Source organism: Stegostoma tigrinum, chromosome 5 (assembly GCF_030684315.1).
Source record: "Stegostoma tigrinum isolate sSteTig4 chromosome 5, sSteTig4.hap1, whole genome shotgun sequence".
Classification (NCBI taxonomy): domain Eukaryota; kingdom Metazoa; phylum Chordata; class Chondrichthyes; order Orectolobiformes; family Stegostomatidae; genus Stegostoma; species Stegostoma tigrinum.
Window position 1 is genome coordinate 92,157,615 of NC_081358.1, and position 20,676 is coordinate 92,178,290.

The following is a 20,676-nucleotide window of genomic DNA, read 5'->3' on the forward strand; positions in this document are numbered from 1 at the left end:
TCTTATGTCCAGATAGGTCTCTGGATTACTGGTCCTGTAACATAACTAAATGGTACCTATCCCGAGTAAATGTAATCAACTTGATGTTGGTCAGAAAATGAAATCATATCTTTTCACTCAGCTACATTTGGCATTAATGTTAGAGTTCAAATAATGTTGTTCAAAGGAGGCTTTCATATTTGTTTTATGAAGGATGACAGGTTTAAGTTCTAAAAAACATACAATTGCACAATCAAAGGCTCACTTTTGTGCAACTTTATCATTTTTATTCCTGAACTGTTCATGGGGCAAGATGAGCATACTTGAAAATTGAAATATCAATCCATAATGCAGTTTTGAGATTACCATCTTGAATTTTTGTAATAAATATTGGGACTACAATAGACTACTTCAGTTCTAGTATTCACTAAGTTCAATCACTCAACATGTTGTGTCTTAGATATTCTTATGTCTAGAATTTGTGCTAGATCAAAATAAAAAGTTTCCATGTTTGTTATTTAAAGAATATACATTTTGAATTTTTAAAAGTAAAATAGGATCAGAAGTTCTCTCCTCATGTAACTCCCAAATTTGTATTTCACAAGTTTCAAAATCACCATTTCTACAAACCTACCTGATAGTTTCTTTCTCATATTCAACAGACCTGCTGTTCTCTCTCATATTGCTTCGGACATTGTGCACAGTATATACAGACATGCTGGGGTGTTCAATAAGAAGATTTTCCATTGGACTGGTCTCCACCTGCACTGGGGCATGGCCACCTGCAGTGAAACAGGGGGGAGGGGTAATGAACCAGCTCTCCTCCAAAGTACAGGAGTCAAGCTGAAGAAAGCAAGGGTCACTGCAATTGCCGAGCAACTCAAGAGAAGAGGTTGAAGAGGAGAAAATAGCTGATTCTGGAGAGCCTTCTCTGTCTATGCCATCCAATTCTTCTCTAGACAATTCAGTGCAAGCATCTAACAAAGCAGTCAAGTGGTGTTAGAATTAGGAGACAGAAAAAAAAAGGGCATGCAAGTGGCAAAGCATTAAAGTTTAAAAAAAATGAAGCAGGTATCAGGGGTAGGATGAGAAAAGGAAACACATTTATTAATTTTATTTTGTAATCAATCCTGCAGATTATATTCAATACACATATATTGTCAACACTTGCGTACAAAAAGAACAAAAGAAAGAATTACATTAAGTTATGCACCTACAGGAGTGTCCAAAAACCAAGTTGTGTCACTTTTAAAAACAAATATTACGAACATGAGCTAAATGAATACACATCAACAATGACATGGTTTCAAAACACCATAATAAACATCTTTCTTCAACATATTTACAGCATTAATTCTATCCCTTCAACACAACTTCAAGGACAGAACATTTTATTCATTAAAATTAAAAACTTTTTTTAATGCTGCATTAGTGTCTTTTACATAATAATTTACATGTATTACATAAATTGAATTAGCAATGACTTTTAAAATTGAGAAAGATGAGTAGAAATTTATCAGATTTGATACTTCAAATTCCAAAATGTTATCAATGCCATGATATAATGAGACCATGAGAAAGTGGGCAAATCAAAAGTACAGTTCAGCACTAAAATTAATGATGGCCTAGATTTTAGGACAGTAATGACAGCAAATACTGTCAGTGTTCGCTATTATTACTTTAGGAGACCAACAGCAACTTGGGGTGACTACACATTTGCAATTAAAATACAAAAAGCTGGAAATCAATGCCAATGAATCCCTTCTCCCTCACTTGGGTCCACTATTGGAGGTGATTGTCAAGAGTTATCAATGAAAAACGACTGACAAGAGCATCCTTTTATTCTTTTCATTATTACCTTTGCTGCTAAAAGCTCTTGAAAATTGATGCACATTGATGAAGGAGACATAACTAGGTTTTTAAACAGACTACTAATTATTTTACTTTTGAACAACACCTCTAATCATGAAAACAGACTTTTAAAATTATTATATTTTGTTATTTCCGGTTCTACTTTAATCCCATTTGTTTGTTGCAACCTTTACTTCACTTTCGGAAAAATTGGAAAAGGCAAATGATAAACATTGCTTGTTAATTCCTGTTTTGTTGTCTGCATGAATTCTTCAGTATCTTTGGTTGTTTAACTTGCTTGATGAGCTCAAATTTTACTAGACTCTATTTTCCAACTACCTTCAGAATGAAATTAATGTCAGGAAATGTGAAATCCACACAATAGAGATTGCTTGATCTTTGCAGCAAGAAACAACTTCACTGCAGACGGAAGGCTTCAAGCTCAGTTTCTCATTTCTGTTGACAGATTACCTTAATTGGTAGTTAAATGGAAATTCTACATTGGACCTCAGTATCTGTAGACTAGAGCGCACAATCCTGATCATCATCCAACACTTGCTGCTGGAAAATATGTGTAATACTGGAAGAGGATCAGTCCTGGCAACATATATATTTAATAGTACGACTGGAAATAAATTCTTGGTTTTCTTTCACAAGTGGTGCAATCTAGTTGTATGAAGTTTTCTTTTAAAACACTTGGTTGCTTTAATTGCATACATACTGTTTTAATATCAGCTGTTCTCCAAAATTATTGTAATGCAGTACAAATTAGATCCCAGATATATAAATGAGGGCCATAAATTCAACTGCACTGTAGGATACAGCTGGATTCAACTGTAGCACACAGTCAGGATCTCAAATCTGCAAGTCGGTAGCTGCTTGATGAAAAATACATTGGGGAAAAAGTTGTTTTGGAAATGTACACAACACGTAGTATTTAAAAAAAGCTTCAGAAATTCCATTGTGAACGAGTTTTAAAACTTTTAAAAATCTGGTTGCTACATTCAACTCTACATTGCTATTTCAGTTTGCTTAATGCAAAAAGATTCCACGTTTAAAATAAAATAATTTAATTAAAAGTTACTGCATAGAGACTGAGAATTTACTTCTGATGCTCTATTGTAAGATACAAACTTGTTTTGTTTTTACAGAAGTGCCTCTCCCAACAGAACTGTACAGTGGTCCACAGAAATCTCAATTGGACATTTAACCCATTAGCCTGTTTCATCTTTCCACCAGATTGTACCTGATCTGTACCTCAACTGCATTTACCTGCTTTCATTCCATATTTCTTGACATTCTTGATTACAGCCTTGAACATTCAAGTTGACTCAAACGGAATTCCTGATTTGTACCATCTCTTGTTTGGAAAATGTCCTTCCTGATTTCATTCTTAAATGACCTAGCTCCAATTTTAAAATCATGCCTTTTTGTTTTGGATCCCTTAAACAGAGGGAACAGTTTCAATACATCTACTTCAAAGCCCAAATTTTGTAAAAACAAAAATAGAAGCTCAAAAGATGATGTCATGCTTGAACCTAAATAAACTTCCCAGCTATGTAAATTTAAACAGTGCAGAGAAAAAACAGCATTTCATTTTGGAGGTAGCATCACATGGAAAGAAACATATTCAATTATCCAACATGAGTGACAAAGTCTAGAAGTGTTCTTGATTAATAAGATCTATGCTATGGTCTATTTCTAAAATTGCCAATTAAAGTTGTTTAAACAAGAATGAAAGAAAACAAGGCAATTCCATAATAAGATTTGTGGAAAAAAACACTAATATTTCTACATAGCTCAGTATATGGAACGTTTCTCTTTAAATTCGATCGTGGCAAGTGGATGTTACTGTCTGGGCCAGCAGGAGTGACTTTTGAGGGCCATTACAAGGGCAGTCAAGAGTCAACCACATTATGGGACTCCAGACCACTGCAAAGGCCAATTCAGGAAAGAATGGCAGGTTTCCTTCGCTGAATGACATTAGTGAACCTGATAGGGATTTACAATTGACAACAGTTACACATTTTTAGATTTTATTGGTTTTATTGAATTTAGATTTCACCTTTAGCAGTGTTGGGATACAAACCCAGGTCCCAAGAACATGAGGCTGCAGGTCTGGTTTACTAGTCTAGTCACATTAGCACTACGCAACTGCGTCCCTCTAAAATCATCAACATGGAGCAATTTGGCCAGGAGCAATTTGAATAGAGTTTTTGCTGTATGCTGTCTCTCAGGAGATGTCACATTCCCCTGCTCAAAACAACAAGTCTAACCTATGCTATTGTTTGTTAGCATTCCAATTCATTCAGGAGAAGTCCCGAAATCCATTGAATGCCATGCTGGTGGTGCCCTCAACACATTGGTAGAGGCTGTAGTAAAGATACCCAACAGGCATCGCAGTGAAAACACGACTGTGGGTCTAACTCTGGTAATTTTTTAAAATTCATTTCTGGACACAGTGTAGACTGGGTCATCATTTATTGCCCATCCCTAGCTGTCCTTGATAGGACCTTGGTGAGCGGTCTTCTTGAGCCACTGAAGTCCACCTGTTGTGGGTTGACTCTCAATGCCATTTGGGAGGGAATTCCAAGATTTGACCCAGCGACACAGTGAAGGAATGGCGATATATTTCCAAGTCAGGATGGAGAACGGTTTGGACGGGAACTTGGAGCTGGTGGTGTTCCAATATATCTGCTGCCCTTGTCCTTCTAGATGGAAGTGGTCTTGGGACTGGAAGGTACTGTGTGAGGATCTTTGTTGAATTTCTGCAGTGCATCTTGTTAGATTGTACACACTGCTGCCACTGAGCAGTGAAGGGTCTGGATGTGGTGCCAATCAAATAGGCTGGATGGTGTCAAGGTTCTTGAGTGTTGTGTGATCTGCGCTCATCCAGGCACGTGGGGAGTATTCCATCACACTCCTGGCTTGTGTCTTGTAGATGGTGGACAGGCTTCAGGGAGTCAGGTGGTGAGTTACTCACTGCAGTATTCCTAGCTTCTGGCCAATGATAATCCCCAAAGATGTTGATAGTGGGGATTCAGTGATAGTAACACTGTTGAATGCCAAGGGTGGGGGGGGGGGGGGGGGGGGGGGGGGGCGGAGGGAGGTGGTTAGATTGTCTCTTATTTGTGATGGTCATAGCCTGGCATTTGTGTGGCGCAAATGTTATTTACCATTTGTCAGTCCAAGCCTGGACATTGTCCAAATTTTATTGCATATGAACACGAACTGCTTCAGTATCCAAGTCATCGCGAATGGTGCTGAACATTGTGCAATTGTTGGCGATCGTTCCCACTTCTGACCTTATGATGGAGGAAAGGTCATTGATGAAGCCGCTGAAGATGGTTGGGCCTAGGACACTATCCTGAGGGTTTCCTGCAGAGATGTGCTGGAGCTGAAGTCTATGGCCATCTTCCTATGCATCAGGTATGAATTCAACCATTGGAGAGTTTGCCCTCTGATACCCATTGATTCCAGTTTTGCTAGGGTTCCTTGATGCCACACTTGCTCAAATGCTGCCTTAATGTCAAGGGCTGTCACTCTCATCTCACATCTGAAATTCAGCTCTTTTATCCATGTTTGAACCAAGGCTGTAATGAGGTCAGGAGCTGAGCGGCCCTGGCAGAACCCAAACTGGGCGTCACTGAGCAAGTTGTTTCTGAGCAGGTCCTGCTTGATAATGACGTTGATGACACCTTCCATCACTTCACTGATGATCAAGAGGAGACTGACGCGGCACTAATTTGGCCGGGTTGGACTTGTCCTTTTTTTTTGTTCACAGGACATACTTGGGCAATTTTCAACATTGTCAAGTAGATGCCAGTGTTGTAACTGTTTTGGAAGAGCTTGGCTAGTGGGACAGCAGGTTCTGCAGCACAAGTCTTCAGTCCTATTGCCAGAATGTTGTCAGGGTCAATAGTCTTTGTAGCATCGGTGTCTCCAACAATTTCTTGATATCACAGAGTGAATCAAATTGGCTGAAGACTGTAACGCTGGGGGCTATGGGATGAAGTCGAGATGGATCATCCACTTGGAACTTCTAGCTTAAGGTTGCTGTGAAAGCTTCAGCCTTATATTTTGCACAGACATGCTGGGCTCTTCCATCATTGAGGATGGGGATATTTGTGGAGCCTTCTCCTCCAGTGAGTTGTTTACTTGTCCACGTCAATTCACAACTGGATGTGGCAGGACCACACAGAGTTAGATCTGATCTATTGGTTGTGGGATCGCTTAGCTCGGTCTTTAACTTGCTGCTTAAGCTGTTTGGCGTGCGAGTCTTGTTTGGTGGCTTCACCAGGTTGACACCTCATCCCCAGGTACGTCTGGTACTACTCCTGGCACGCCCACCTGCACTCTCCATTGTACCAAGGTTGATCGGCCAGCTTGTAGTAATGGTCAAAGTGGGGAGGGGTCCCTCGCCACCTGTCGCAGACCCAGTCTGGCAGCTATGTCCTTTAGCAGCTGACCAGCCCGAATCTGTAGTACTGCTGCCGAGCCACTCTTCGTGGCGGACATTGAAATTGCCATCCTCAGTGCTTCCTTCCTCTAAGTGTTGCTCAACATGGAACAGTAACGATTCATCAGCTGAGGGAGAACAGTACGTGGTGATCAGCATGTTTACCCTGAAGCCATGAGACAGCATGGGGTCGGGGTCAATGCTGAGAACTCTCAGGGCAACTCCCTCCCAGCTATATACCCCTGTGCCACCACCTCTGCTGGGTCTGTCCTGCTGATGAGACAGGACATATCCAGGGATGGTGATAGTGGTGTCTGGGACATAGTCATACTCACAGAATCCTACCTTAGAGACACAGACAATTTCAGGCTATTGCTTACATATAGTGTGAGAGACAGCTATATCATATTTGGAAATCAACACATGATAGGTGGTGAAATTCTCTACATGCCTCCCATCTGACAGACTACCTGCAACCCCCACCTCTCCACCTCACCCCCATAATCAAAACATTTAAAAAGACAATTTTTAAAGGGGTTGCGGGAAGGAAAGAGTTGGACCCATTTACACCTATCTGGAACAATTTGGATGCCTCCTCTCACTAAGCTTATCAGCCTCCAGTTTTGCAATGAATTCTAAACAATGAGGAAGTGAAAGCTTGCAGTGTGGCGAGACTCCCCTGACTCTATAAACTGATTATACTTGCGCCATGCGAGCCAATGATAAAAGGCTTTCCCATCACAAGACAGATCGAAAGGTATCGGAAATGAAATAAAACTTGTGCAGTTGGCTTCCTGTTGTTTTCTTAAACTGGGTTCTACTTGTCTCCTGCCAAATTTTTGGGCGGAGCCTGGCTGACTATCTACAGATTCTCAAGACTAGAATATCATTTCAAAAGAAGCAAGAAAATAGCTCTTTCTAAGCTGCCTTCAAGTTCCAATTGTAAACAAGTAAACACAAACATAAAAGAATACAAACAATCCTTAAGATACTTAATATAACAGAAAACTTACTGGAATACACTCCCCATTTACTGGAAATTAAGTTATAAATCTTCAATAGGTATTTGCAGAGTGATATGAAAGGAAACAGTGTTGAGAGATCATTTGATTAACATAACTGTAGTCATGTAATCTACTTGTTTTGAGGCACTTCAAGAGATTTTATTTCTTATTTCAAGTTTTGTTTAATAGTCTCACTTGTAGTATTTGGTGTGACTAAGTCAATTTTACACTGCCTTTAGAAACTTGGGGCTTGTACGTGGGGAAGTGTACTCTAACACAAGAACTCTAGTATCTTGGCCGTGTAGCTAATGCAGTATAGAACTAACCACTACTACTGACCCTGACCTTGACATTGCTCTTTGTCCTTTTTTTACTCCTAACAGGGATTACAGAAGATTTCTCCCCAGTCCAGAAGCATTACTTGATTAAGTATAGTTAACTCAGCACAGGTTGGCAATCAAATTATTTAATTCATGATTGTACATGCTACCATTGTGGCATTTAGAGCAATTGAAAATTTAAATATCAATTTGTGGACAAAAAAGTCCTGGTTGTACAAAAGACAGCTTTAATGTGATTAAACTCTCAAAACTGACATGAAAATGGAGGTTCAAACATCTCCAAAACTGTCAGTCATTGCACGATGATTCATAATAAAACAGTAATCCTATCTATATCAGTTATAGTGCCTTATTGAATACAAAGTAATCAGGCTAATACTGAAGCGACAAATATAAAATTAACTATTTATCATACTATTCACATTAAATTTATGTTCTGGATCTAATTTTCTCACCTATATAATTGACCAGAATCCATTCGTCATCTTCCTTCTCACAAAGCTCAGGTTCCTGGCTGTTATTTTCAGCATGGTCAATCATTCCAAAGAGCATACTAGAGAAGCGTTGGTACATAGCTTGGTCAAGTCAGTTACTTCTTCTGTTGTACAGTGGTGATTGACTGAATGGAGCAACTAATCGCTTTAGTGGTGCAAGGAAGTCAGGAGGTGCTCAAAATGCACAGAATTCCAAAATTCTATACAGTGAAGAAATACAAGTTTGCATTTATCTGTGTAGAAGAAAGATTGAAAGATATCAATAAAGGGAACTTAAACGGGATGGAATAAAACAAATATACAATAATATCCCATAATCTGAGAAACCTAAACTAAAATACACCTAAAAGCAACAACTTTATTATTAGAAATCACAAAAACTCAGCTTAAACTTGTGAAATTCCTCAATGCAAATATCATTCTTCATTTTTTTCCCCCCAATAATATCCCAAATGAATATGCCACAGAATTCACGACAGCTGCAGGATGTATCCCCCATCTAGGTGACGTTACGTTTTGCAAATACAACACTGTTACTACAATCCAGTATCTCCTTCAGTTAGGAGGCAGCATAAGAACTAGCCAACCAATTTCATTATAAAGACCAAAAGAACTGCGGATGCTGTAAATCAAGAACAAAAAGTTGCTGGAAAAGCTCTGAGGAAGGGTCACCAGAAGCGAAACGTTAACTGTTTTCGCCTCCACAGATGCCGCCAGACCTGCTGAGCTGGTGCCAGCAACTTGGTTTTTGCAACTAATTTCATTCTCATTGAAAACCAGCGACCCCTACTGGAAAAGTGTATAAGATAATAAAATGTGAGGCTGGTTGAACACAGCAGGCCAAGCAGCATCTCAGGAGCACAAAAGCTGATGTTTCGGGCCTAGACCCTTCATCAGAGAGGGGGATGGGGAGGGGGAACTGGAATAAATAGGGAGAGAGGGGGAGGCAGACCGAAGATGGAGAGTAAAAAAGACAGGTGGAGAGGAGAGTATAGGTGGGGAGGTAGGGAGGGGATAGGTCAGCCCAGGGAAGACGGACAGGTCAAGGAGGTGGGATGAGGTTAATAGGTAGATGGGGGTGCGGCTTGGGGTGGGAGGAAGGGATGGGTGGGAGGAAGAACCGGTTAGGGGGGCAGAGACAGGTTGGGCTGGTATTGGGATGCAGTGGGTGAGGGAGGGGGGGGGGCGGGAGAGCTGGGCTGGTTGTGTGGTGCAGTGGGGGGAGGGGACGAACTGGGCTGGTTTTGGGATGCAGTAGGGGAAGGGGAGTTTTTGAAACTGGTGAAGTCCACATTGATACCATTAGGCTGCAGGGTTCCCAGGCGGAATATGAGTTGATGTTCCTGCAACCTTCGGGTGGCATCATTGTGGCACTGCAGGAGGCCCATGATGGACATGTCATCGAAAGAATGGGAGGGGGAGTGGAAATGGTTTGCGACTGGGAGGTGCAGTTGTTTGTTGCGAACTGAGCGGAGGTGTTCTGCAAAGCGGTCTCCAAGCCTCCGCTTGGTTTCCCCAATGTAGAGGCAGCCACACCGGGTACAGTGGATGCAGTATACCACATTGGCAGATGTGCAGGTGAACCTCTGCTTAATGTGGAAAGTCATCTTGGGGCCTGGGATAGGGGTGAGGGGGGAGGTGTGGGGGCAAGTGTAGCATTTCCTGCGGTTGCAGGGGAAGGTGCCGGGTGTGGTGGGGTTGGAGGGCAGTGTGGAGCGAACAAGGGAATCACAGAGAGAGTGGTCTCTCCGGAAAGCAGACAGGGGTGGGGATGGAAAAATGTCTTGGGTGGTGGGGTCGGATTGTAAATGGCAAAAGTGTCGGAGGATGATGCGTTGTATCCGGAGGTTGGTGGGGTGGTGTGTGAGAACGAGGGGGATCCTCTTAGGGCGGTTGTGGCGGGGGCGGGGTGTGAGGGATGTGTTGCGGGAAATGCGGGAGACGCGGTCAAGGGCGTTCTCGATCACTGTGGGGGGAAAGTTGCGGTCCTTGAAGAACTTGGACACCTGGGATGTGTGGGAGTGGAATGTCTTATCGTGGGAGCAGATGCGGCGGAGGCGGAGGAATTGGGAATAGGGGATGGAATTTTTGCAGGAGGGTGGGTGGGAGGAGGTGTATTCTAGATAGCTGTGGGAGTCGGTGGGCTTGAAATGGACATCAGTTACAAGCTGGTTGCCTAAGATGGAGACTGAGAGGTCCAGGAAGGTGAGGGATGTGCTGCAGATGGCCCAGGTGAACTGAAGGTTGGGGTGGAAGGTGTTGGTGAAGTGGATGAACTGTTCGAGCTCCTCTGGGGAGCAAGAGGCGGCGCCGATACAGTCATCAATGTACCGGAGGAAGAGGTGGGGTTTGGGGCCTGTGTAGGTGCGGAAGAGGGACTGTTCCACGTAACCTACAAAGAGGCAGGCATAGCTGGGGCCCATGCGGGTGCCCATGGCCACCCCCTTAGTCTGTAGGGGGTGGGAGGACTCAAAAGAGAAGTTATTGAGGGTGAGGACAAGTTCAGCTAGGAGGATGAGAGTGTCGGTGGAGGGGAACTGGTCGGGCCTGCGGGACAGGAAGAAGTGGAGGGCCTTGAGGCCATCTGCATGCGGAATGCAGGTGTATAGGGACTGGACGTCCATGGTGAATATGAGGTGTTGGGGGCCAGGGAATTGGAAGTCCTGGAGGAGGTGGAGGGCGTGGGTGGTGTCACGGACGTAGGTGGGGAGTTCCTGGACCAAAGGGGAGAAAATGGAGTCCAGATAGGTGGAGATGAGTTCGGTGGGGCAGGAGCAGGCTGAGACGATGGGTTGACCAGGGCAGGCAGGTTTGTGGATTTTGGGAAGGAGATAGAAACGGGCCGTGCGGGGTTGGGGAACAATGAGGTTGGAGGCTGTGGGTGGGAGGTCCCCTGAGGTGATGAGGTCGTGAATGGTGTTGAAGATGATGGTTTGGTGCTCGGGTGTGGGGTCATGATGGAGGGGGCGGTAGGAGGTGGTGTCGCAGACTTGGCGTCTGGCCTCGGCGATGTAGAGGTCAGTGCGCCATACTACCACTGCGCCACCCTTGTCTGCGGGTTTGATGGTGAGGTTGGGGTTGGAGCGGAGGGAGCGGAGGGCTGCCCGTTCTGCGGGCATTGATGACTTTATCGGCGCCGCCTCTTGCTCCCCAGAGGAGCTCGAACAGTTCATCCACTTCACCAACACCTTCCACCCCAACCTTCAGTTCACCTGGGCCATCTCCAGCACATCCCTCACCTTCCTGGGCCTCTCAGTCTCCATCTCAGGCAACCAGCTTGTAACTGATGTCCATTTCATGCCCACCGACTCCCACAGCTACCTAGAATACACCTCCTCCCACCCACCCTCCTGCAAAAATTCCATTCCCTATTCCCAATTCCTCCGCCTCCGCCGCATCTGCTCCCACGATAAGACATTCCACTCCCACACATCCCAGATGTCCAAGTTCTTTAAGGACCGCAACTTTCTCCCCACAGTGGTCGAGAACGCCCTTGACCGCGTCTCCCGCATTTCCCGCAACACATCCCTCACAACCCGCCCCCGCCACAACCGCCCTAAGAGGATCCCCCTCGTTATCACACACCACCCTACCAACCTCCGGATACAACGCATCATCCACCGACACTTTTGCGATTTACAATCCGACCCCACCACCCAAGACATTTTTCCATCCCCACCCCTGTCTGCTTTCCGGAGAGACCACTCTCTCCGTGACTCCCTTGTTCGCTCCACACTGCCCTCCAACCCCACCACACCCGGCACCTTCCCCTGCAACCGCAGGAAATGCTACACTTGCCCCCACACCTCTTCCCTCACCCCTATCCCAGGCCCCAAGATGACTTTCCACATTAAGCAGTTCACCTGCCCATCTGCCAATGTGGTATACTGCATCCACTGTACCCGGTGTGGCTTCCTCTACATTGGGGAAACCAAGCGGAGGCTTGGGGACCGCTTTGCAGAACACCTCCGCTCAGTTCGCAATAAATAACTGCACCTCCCAGTCGCAAACCATTTCCACTCCCCCTCCCATTCTCTAGATGACATGTCCATCATGGGCCTCCTGCAGTGCCACAATGATGCCACCCGAAGGTTGCAGGAACAGCAACTCATATTCCGCCTGGGAACCCTGCAGCCTAATGGTGTCAATGTGGACTTCACCAGTTTCAAAATCTCCCCTTCCCCTACTGTATCCCTAAACCAGCCCAGTTCGTCCCCTCCCCCCACTGCACCACACAACCAGCCCAGATCTTCCCCCCCCCACCCATTGCATCCCAATACCAGTCCAACCTGTCTCTGCCTCCCTAACCGGTTCTTCCTCCCACCCATCTACCTACTAACCTCATCCCACCTCCTTGACCTGTCCGTCTTCCCTGGACTGACCTATCCCCTCCCTACCTCCCCACCTATACTCTCCTCTCCACCTATCTTCTTTACTCTCCATCTTCGGTCCGCCTCCCCCTCTCTCCCTATTTATTCCAGTTCCCTCTCCCCATCCCCCTCTCTGATGAAGGGTCTAGGCCTGAAACGTCAGCTTTTGTGCTCCTGAGATGCTGCTTGGCCTGCTGTGTTCATCCAGCCTCACATTTTATTATCTTGGAATTCTCCAGCATCTGCAGTTCCCATTATCTCGGAAAAGTGTACAAATGGCTTTTAACAGGTGAGAACAGGACTCAGCACATCTGTGGCAATGTTATGCTCAAACCTGCTGATTCTTATCGCCTAAGTTCCCAGTAGTTAAGGTATCACAATATGACCAATGCCCATAAACTCTACTCCAAGATGAGAGTGCATTTTCAGGAATGCAAAAGGAGAGAGGAAAAAAAGAATCACTGGACAAAGATTTTTTTGCTCAGAAAAAAAAAAGACAATATTTACTCAGATAGTAGGAACTGCCGATGGTGGAGTCTGAGATAACAAGGTGTAGAGCTGGATGAACACAGCAAGCCAGGCAGAAGAGGAGCAGGAAGGCTGGCATTTCGGGTCTGGACCCTTCTTCAGAAATGCGGGACAGGAGGGGATCTCTGAAATAAAGAGAGAGATGGGGGAAGGTGATGATGGAAAGCGGTTAGAGGAACAGATAAGCAGATAGAAGATGGACAGGACAAGGAGGCGGGGATGGAGGCAGTGAAGGCGAGTGTAGTTAGGGAGTTGGGATGGGGGTTGGTCAGTGAGGGAGGGAGGGGTATGTGGGAGACAAAAGTCGGACAGGTCAAGCTGGCGGGGGCGAGGCTAGTAGGTAGGAAGTGGAGGTGGAGGTGGGAGCAGCGGATAGGTGGAAGAAAAGACAGATAGGTCAAGGAGGCAGGGATGTGGTCAGGATGGGGAGATTTGAGCTTATGATGTCCACATTGAGATCATTGGGCTTCAGGGTTCCCAAGCGGTATATGAAGTGCTGTTCGGAGAAACCAAGCGGAGGCCTGGAGACAGCTTTGTGGAACACCTACGCTCGGTTTGTGACAAACAACTGCACCTCCCAGTCGCAAACCACTCCAACTCCCCCTCCAAATCCTTGGACAACTTGTTCATCCTGGGCCTCCTCCAGCACCACAATGATGTCACCCAAGGGCTGGAGGAACAGCACCTCATATTCCGCTTGGGAACCTTGCAGCCCAATGGTCTCAATGTGGAATTCACAGGCTTCAACATCTCCCCACCCCCGGCCTCATCCCAAGACCAACCCATCTTATTCCCACCTACTTGACCTGTCCATCTTTTCTCCAGCCTATCCGGTCCTCCTACCTCACTGACCAATGCCTTGCCCCCACTTCCTACCTACTAGCCTCATCCCCACCTCCTTGACCTGTCCAGCGTGTTTCAGAATCCCCAGCCTCCATTTTTTGAAGAAGGGGCCAGACTCAAAAACATCAGCTTTCCTGCTCCTCTGATGCTGCCTGGCCTGCTGTGTTCACCCAGCTCTACACCTTGTTACAATATTCACTCAACAACATTTGGGAAGTGAAGACTACTTATGATCTAACTTTCTCTCAAGATTTGGTGAAAGGGGTGGAATTCAATCACCACAGGATTTATAACTGTTGAAAGTATAAGCTTCCCATTCTAACAACTGGTGTTTGATCGAGACCACACATTGCACTGAGGATCATGCTAATTGGAAAACATTCAGAATAATTGGAGTCTGTTTTAGATATAAAACAATTTTCTTTTGGTTGTAAAGGATAACTATGCAATGTTGTACTGCTGTAACATTTGAAAAGAACTGGCAATCACTCAATTGATTAGAGGACTGAATAAGATAAACATACACAAAACAACAAGAATGGCGAGGATGTGGCACAGAATTCTTGTAAAAACAGGGATGGATTTTCTGAAAATCTCAGGAGTAGGAAATGTGGCATGCAGGGTGAACGAGTCAGGCAGGAAGGGAAATTTTGACTCCCTGATGACCAAAACCAACCCCCTGGGCTGGACTCAGACAAGCCCCTTACCTGGCTGTGGTGGCTCACTCTGACTGACCCATAGTTCCACTTGAGCCCACTAAGGACATGTTCGTTTCAACATCACATGCAGTGTGTTTGCTGTGAAAGCTGCAGGCACATGGTGCAGTGCAGTGTTGATGTGGTCAGGAGACATTCAGCCACATGTTCCCGTCCTTGACTGTTCTATTCTGAGCCACTTGCCTCTCTCTGCAATAAATGCACTGCAAGACACAAATGAAGCCAATGTACAGAATGGGTGGATGCTAAGAAAATAAGCTAAAGAGCTACAAAGATACATCCTGTGTCAATGCAAGAGGTGTCAGTGTGCCTGTGCATGCAAAGTGTCCTTGAAGAAGGGTGCAAGACATAGCCACCCCCAAGCTCCAGACTGAAGTCACGTGCTAAGTAGATTAAAAGCAGCCCTGATGTGGTGAAGCTGATTGTTTAGTGATATCCACCAGTGAGGGATGAAGGGTGGAAGGGGACAGTGTCCATGGACCATGCAAGGACAGGGTTGAAATGCAGTCTGGATAAGCAAGTGGTGGCCTGCTGCCACTGAATAACCACTGACTTTAATGTCAGAATTTGGTGTTGTCTACTTTTTGGGAAAGGCAAGTAAAATATGGAACTGCATTGAAATGAGCAGAGTTTAGCTAATAACGACAGGCAAATGCATGGAAACAAGACGGCCACTGTTCATTAGCAAGGCAATGAACTCCCATTTTATCTCAAAGAAGTCTTCTTTTAAAAAATGTTCAGAATTTCACTTCTGTTTGTGTTATATTTTCCAAAGATCTTGTCTTTGCTTATGCCAATCGTGGCTGTGGAAAATTCCGCCCATTGCTTCTTCCACATTAGGAGGAAACATCCCCAAAATTTCCATTGGCCAATATGCACCAAGCAAGAGGCATGCCAGCCCATTTAGCTGGTCAGTAACAGCATGCCACTGGCAAAGTTCCAGCCAACATGACTGAATCAGGCTAAATGTCAACTTGTTCATCCTAAAGGAACTCAAATTAAAGCCAGGAAAGTGATCAGAATTGATACAAACCATGACGAGGAACACTAATGGTAAATTGCAAGGACTAACCAAAAAGCAATAATACAAAACTTGAAAGGAAGTTTAAAAGAGCCTGTTTACTACAATTAGAGGCCGTGTAGTCAGGCTCACTTTCTAGAACAGTCAGCTCAAAACTTTCTTGTATAAAACACTAAAATGTTGGCTGCCGGGACGTGGCAGCAACACCTCAAAAACTGTGCAATTAATTTATAGATGCTCATTTGCTCAAACATGAGTAGAAAATAAAACAACCAAATTACTTTTCATCTTTCGCTTTCCAGCAGAATGATGGCAAAAAGAAGTGGTTTTCAGTTGAAAGGATAGGCTAAGAACAACCCCTACCAAAACTCATGAATACAGAAGAAAGTACAAGAACGATAAAGTCTTGTGGAAATGACAAATGGCTAAAATGAAGGAATTTGCAAACATTTCTTTTTAAAATGTATAAATGGCCACGTCAAATTGATTTTTTGTAATATCCACCAGGACGAAGAAATCAAAATTTTCATGACAACCCTCGAGTGAGGTACAAATATTTTGATTTTTGTCTCAAGGAAATAGATTTCAAAAGGTGGTGCGAAAAAAAAGGATGAACTGGGTCAACAGGAAAGGCTAGATCAATCTTTGGGACAAGTCTCCAATCACTAAATGCTTTTCAGAAATGTATGCTTCCAAAGTCCAAACAAAAGAAAAAATTTGAGACAAAAACAGAAATTGCCGGAAAAGCTCAGCAGATCTGGCAGCATCTGTGAAGTAGAACCAGAGTTAACGTTTTGCCTCCAATGACCCTTCCCCAGAAGTGAACTCAGAAATTTGAGAGACAGTAGGAACTGCAGATGCTGGAGAATCTGAGATAATAAGGTGTAGAGCTGGATGAACACAGCAGGCCAAGCAGCATCAGAGAAGCAGGAAAGCTGATGTGTCAGGCCCAGGCCCTTCTTCAGAAATGGGTGGGGGGGGGGGGAAAAAGGGGGTTCCAAAATAAATAGGGTGAGAGAGGGAGGCGGATAGAAAATGGATAGAGGAGCAGATAGGTGGAGAGACAGACAGGTCAAAGAGGTGGGAATGGAGCCAGTAAAAGGTGAGTGTAGGTAGGGAGTTAGGGAGGAAATAGGTCAGCCTAAGGAGGATGGACAGGTCAAGGGGGTGGGATGAGGCTAGTAGGTAGGAGATGGGGGTGGGGGTCTTGAGGTGGGAGGAGGGGATAGATGGGAGGAATGACAAGCTAGGTTGGGTTTTAAGAGGAGGGGAGATTTTGAAGCTTGTGAAGTCCACATTGATACTATTGGGCTGCAGGGTTCCCAAACAGGATAGGAGTTGCTGTTCCTGCAACCTTCGGGTGGCATTGTTTTGGCACTGCAGGAGGCCCAGGATGGACATGACGCCAGCTTGTCCTCACCTCCCTAACCTGTCATTCCTCCCACCTATCCCCTCCTCAAGCCCCCCCATCTCCTACCTACTAACCTCATCCCACCCCCTTGACATGTCCATCCTCCCTGGACTGACCTATCCCCTCCCTACCTATACTCACTTTTACTGGCTCCATTCCCACTTCTTTGACCTATCTGTCACCTCTCCACCTATCTTTTGCTCTATCTTCTAACTGCCTCCCTCTCTCTCCCCCTATTTATTTCAGAACCCTCTTCCCCTCCCCCATTTCTGAAGAAGAGTCTGGGCCCAAAACGTCAGATTTCCTGCTCCTCTGATGCTGCTTGGCCCTGCTGTGTTCATCCAGCTCTACACCTTGTTATCTCAGAAATTTGAGACTTTAGGTTTGGAGGTTTTTTTGGTCTATTTCGACAAAACAGTACATAGTACAGTTTGTGAAGCTGAATATGAACTCTTCCTGCCACAATTATGCTGATAGCTGGGCATTTAGAAAAACATAACATGATCAAGCATATTCAGAATTGTTTCATGCCTGAAATTTATGAGAATTGTTTGAGGGAGTAACAAGCAGAATAGATGGAAGGGAAGCAGCAGGTGTAATATAGTTGGATTTTCAGAAGGTTTTTGATAAGGTACCACATTCGGCTACTTAATAAGTTAAGATCCCACGGTTTTGGAGGTAATACATTAGTGTGGATAGAGGATTGGTTTACTAATAGAAGACAGTGAGCTGGGAGAAGGGGGGCATTTTCAGAATGGCAACCAGCAACTAGTGGAGTGCTACAGCGATCAGTGCCAGAGCCACCATTTGTTACAACATATGTTTATGACTTGGATGCAGAAAGTTAATGTATTGTAACAAAGTCTGATGATAGCACTAAAATAGTTGGTTGGGCAAGTGGTGAAGATGACAGAGTCAGAAGAATTAGAGACAGATTCAGCAGTTTGGCAAAAGCCTGACAGATGGAACAACATATGGGGAAAATGTGAGGCTACACACTTTGGCAGAAAGAATAGAACAGCTGAATATTATTTGCAGGGAGAAAGAATACAGAAAAGCTACAGCAAACAGGGATCTGAGAGATCTCATGCATGATTAACAAAAGCTAGCATGTAGGTTCAGTGGGTGATGGAGATGACAAATGGAATGTTGGCCTTTACTTCAAAGGGAATGGAATTCAAAAATATACAGACTATATTAAAACCACACATGGCACTAGTCAGTCCACAGCTGGAATACTGTGAATAGTTTTGGGCCCCTAATCTATTGAAAGTTACACTAGCATTGGAGGCAGTCCACAGAAGGTTCACTATGCTCAACTTAAGAATGCAGGGACCATCTTACGAGGAAAGCTCGAGTAGGTTGGGCCTGTACTCATAACAGCTTAGAAGAATGAGGCGATATTATTGAAACATACAAAGGGTATTTGGGGACTTGACAAGGTAGATGCACAAAGGTTGTTCGCCCTTGTGAGAGCCTAAAGCCAGAGAGCATATATCTACAAATAAAGGGAGGAGGAATTTCTTTTCTCAGAGGGCAGTGAATCTATGGAATTCTTTACCACAGAGGGGTGTCCTGTACATGGACTGAAGCTGTTCAAGGCGGCAGCTCATCGCCACCTGCTCAAAGCCATCTAGAGAATGGGCAATAAATGGTGGCCAGCAACAACAGCAACACCCACACCCTACAAGTTAATCAAAAACAAATAGCTTCCTCTAAGTGAAAGGTGATTAAGAATGAAGTTCTGGTTAAAGTGCTAAAAGGGAAAACATCTGAGCTCGTGTATTGGATTTTGTAGGATCAGTCAGGCTATAACGGACTGAATGAGTTTGCTTGTCTGGTGGTTTTGCGGACAGTATTACCATTCCATTTATTTAATAAACCAGTTTAATAATTTATACAAGGGACATTACCTAAACTAAGGAACGTATGCAATTTCTAAATGCTCGTGATTTTTTTCACAATGTTATATTGATAATCTGTGATCAGTAAAATCATAGGAACTCATGGTAATTTTAATCATCAAAAGTGAAGAACAAGTCAGCTGTCCAGAGATTACTGGCATTAATCCAATAGTGGGTCCACTTGATGATACAAATTTTTCATGCACGCAAATCAACAACGCATGGCCGGATGGTTGAGCTAAGTAAACCCACTGTCAGCCACCTAGCAGCATCTGAGTAACGAACCACGTCTAAATGATACCCGAGTAGCACGTTGGCCTGAGGATGGAAGCAGCCCCAGGGTTGCCATAGCACCGGCTGGCTACAATCCAAAATCCCCGGAATCGAACGCCAGGTCCTATTGTGACATCACGGAGCTCTACCGAATCAGGGGAAGATGGAACTTGAGCAGGTACCACCTGGATTCAGAATCCCTTCGATCAGGTCAGGTCACCTCCACCAGAAGCATTCACACCCGGAAGCTTCTGGTGTGTTGCAATGTAAGTTAATCACTACGATGTGGATTAACAAATTTACTGCATTAATGGTCCAATTCTTTGTTCGTCGAAAACATTTTCATTCCAGCACCACGAAGTCACATTTTGCCATAAATAATCCATATAACTGATTCCAATTTATTTCGATAACAGGGTGATGTGAAACGAAATATATTGAAATTGAATTATTGATGTCGACAACACACAAAATTGCTATCCAGAAACCACAACATTGATTAACCGTTCATTAAACATTCCACGCAGGAAGACAAACATCCGCAGAGGCTTTTAAGAGCCACAGCAGCACAACAACAAAACGTCTCTAACCTCAGCTTCTCGAAAAAACCGCACAGCCCAGTTAAAGACTGTTACGCCTTAAAAAGCTAACGTAAGCGATTTAAAGAGCCCAGCTGGAATCCTGGCTGTAAGAAAAGATCGCGTAAACCGATACCCGAGCTACTGACGATCGCAAACAAAAGGGTACGGTGGTTGGGTTTTAAAATATCAACGTTGTCAGATTAACGCGACGCGACACTTCAACACCAAAGAAAATACAAACGAGCTAAACAAAGTACACTTTATCCGATTACACCCGTTCCTGTTGCTCGCTTGAGGCTTCCTTGGCTTTGTTCTTTTCTCGGCTAAGGCAAGAGGATCGAGTCGACAAGGAAAGAAAAACCGCATCTGAGCGCAGAGAAAGTTCATGCCACTTGCCTGACTTTTAGATATTGCACTGTCTTCTTCTCTTCCTCCTCCTCCTCCTCGTCTTTTACATGTAAACAATACTTTCGGCTCGGTTTCTTTTCTTTTTAAAAGAATTGCATGTGAGGTAGAAAACAAAAGAGAGAGGATGAAACGAGGGTTGGAGTAAATCTGCCTTTTTGTTGTTTGTGTTTTGACAGTGTCTCCGGGTGAATGTCCTGTTTGCTGCCCTCAGTTCTCACCTCCCTGGATTGTTATTGTTGTGGAACTCCCAACAGCTGATCGCTGCCGTGCGTCACAATGCTTCTCCCCGCCCCCCGACCACCTTCACTCCAATCACAAGAGCGCTCCAATCTGGGGACGTTCTATCACTAACGCACGTGATCTGGTGCGGGAGCCTGGAGGATGTCGAGCGAGTTCTAGCGGCTGGTTAAGTGCACAGCAAGCAAACCTGCTTAGCAGGTTAATAACCTCGAGAGGGAAGTTCGTATGTTCATCAATTTCAAATGATTTGTAT

At 44.5% G+C, this 20,676-nt stretch overlaps 1 protein-coding gene across 2 annotated transcripts in view; it reads right to left on the reverse strand.

Moving 5' to 3' along the window:
- The window catches only part of tp53inp1 (tumor protein p53 inducible nuclear protein 1), a 36,121-nt gene extending 16,264 nt beyond the window's left edge, over positions 1-19,857 (reverse strand). Inside the window, exons 1-3 of one of the 2 annotated variants that reach the window (XM_048529845.2) lie at positions 19,785-19,857; positions 8,090-8,361; positions 614-956 (exon numbers count right to left, since the gene is read on the reverse strand). In XM_048529845.2, coding sequence (XP_048385802.1) covers positions 614-956; positions 8,090-8,207 — 461 coding nt within the window. In that variant the 5' untranslated portion in view covers positions 8,208-8,361; positions 19,785-19,857. Of the gene's footprint in view, positions 1-613; positions 957-8,089; positions 8,362-14,576; positions 14,772-19,784 lie in introns of those variants that run through there. The other variant, XM_048529843.2, reaches the window with a different exon arrangement.
- Positions 19,858-20,676: the final 819 nt, after the last annotated feature.